We start from the raw sequence: 429 nt of genomic DNA, 5'->3' as shown, positions 1-429 counted from the left end.
TGCTGGCTGCTGGCAGCCATTGCTTCGCTGACCTTAAACGACAATCTTCTCCACAGAGTGGTTCCACACGGACAGAGTTTCCAGCAGGAATATGCCGGCATCTTTCACTTCCAGGTAACAGCAGCTTCACTCCCTGCAATTAACACATGTCTAAGGCTAGAACACAGCCAGCACTCCACACTGGCTACTCTTCTCTAGCAGCTGGCCAGCTAAAGACCTCACAGGCTAAACTCAAGACTTGCAGACTGAATCGACGTGTTACCGTTATCATGTCTCTATGGGAATGACATTTTATTTCCTGACCATTTAAGCAATCTCAAAAGTGTTTTTCCAAACAGTTTCAGTGTTTTCTCTAGGATTTTCTTTAGCAGTGGGGGCATACGTATGAAACGGAACTGACAATTCGCTGCAACACAAACAAATATATTT

The 429-nt window shown here is 45.0% G+C and overlaps 1 protein-coding gene across 3 annotated transcripts in view; it reads left to right on the top strand.

The window, feature by feature from the left end:
- capn1 (calpain 1) overlaps nucleotides 1–429 on the top strand; it is a 28,330-nt gene that overhangs the window by 6,327 nt on the left and 21,574 nt on the right. For 2 of the 3 annotated variants that reach the window (XM_032544024.1, XM_032544026.1), the window contains one exon: nucleotides 1–114. This exon is cut by the window's left edge and continues 1 nt beyond it. In XM_032544024.1, the coding sequence (XP_032399915.1) occupies nucleotides 1–114 (114 nt within the window). The remainder of the gene's footprint in view (nucleotides 115–429) is intronic. The other variant, XM_032544025.1, reaches the window with a different exon arrangement.

The sequence above is a fragment of the Etheostoma spectabile genome, chromosome 19 (genome assembly GCF_008692095.1).
Source record: "Etheostoma spectabile isolate EspeVRDwgs_2016 chromosome 19, UIUC_Espe_1.0, whole genome shotgun sequence".
Lineage (NCBI taxonomy): Eukaryota > Metazoa > Chordata > Actinopteri > Perciformes > Percidae > Etheostoma > Etheostoma spectabile.
The sequence above is the reverse complement of the archived record's forward strand: the minus strand, read 5'-3'. Positions and strand labels throughout refer to the sequence as shown.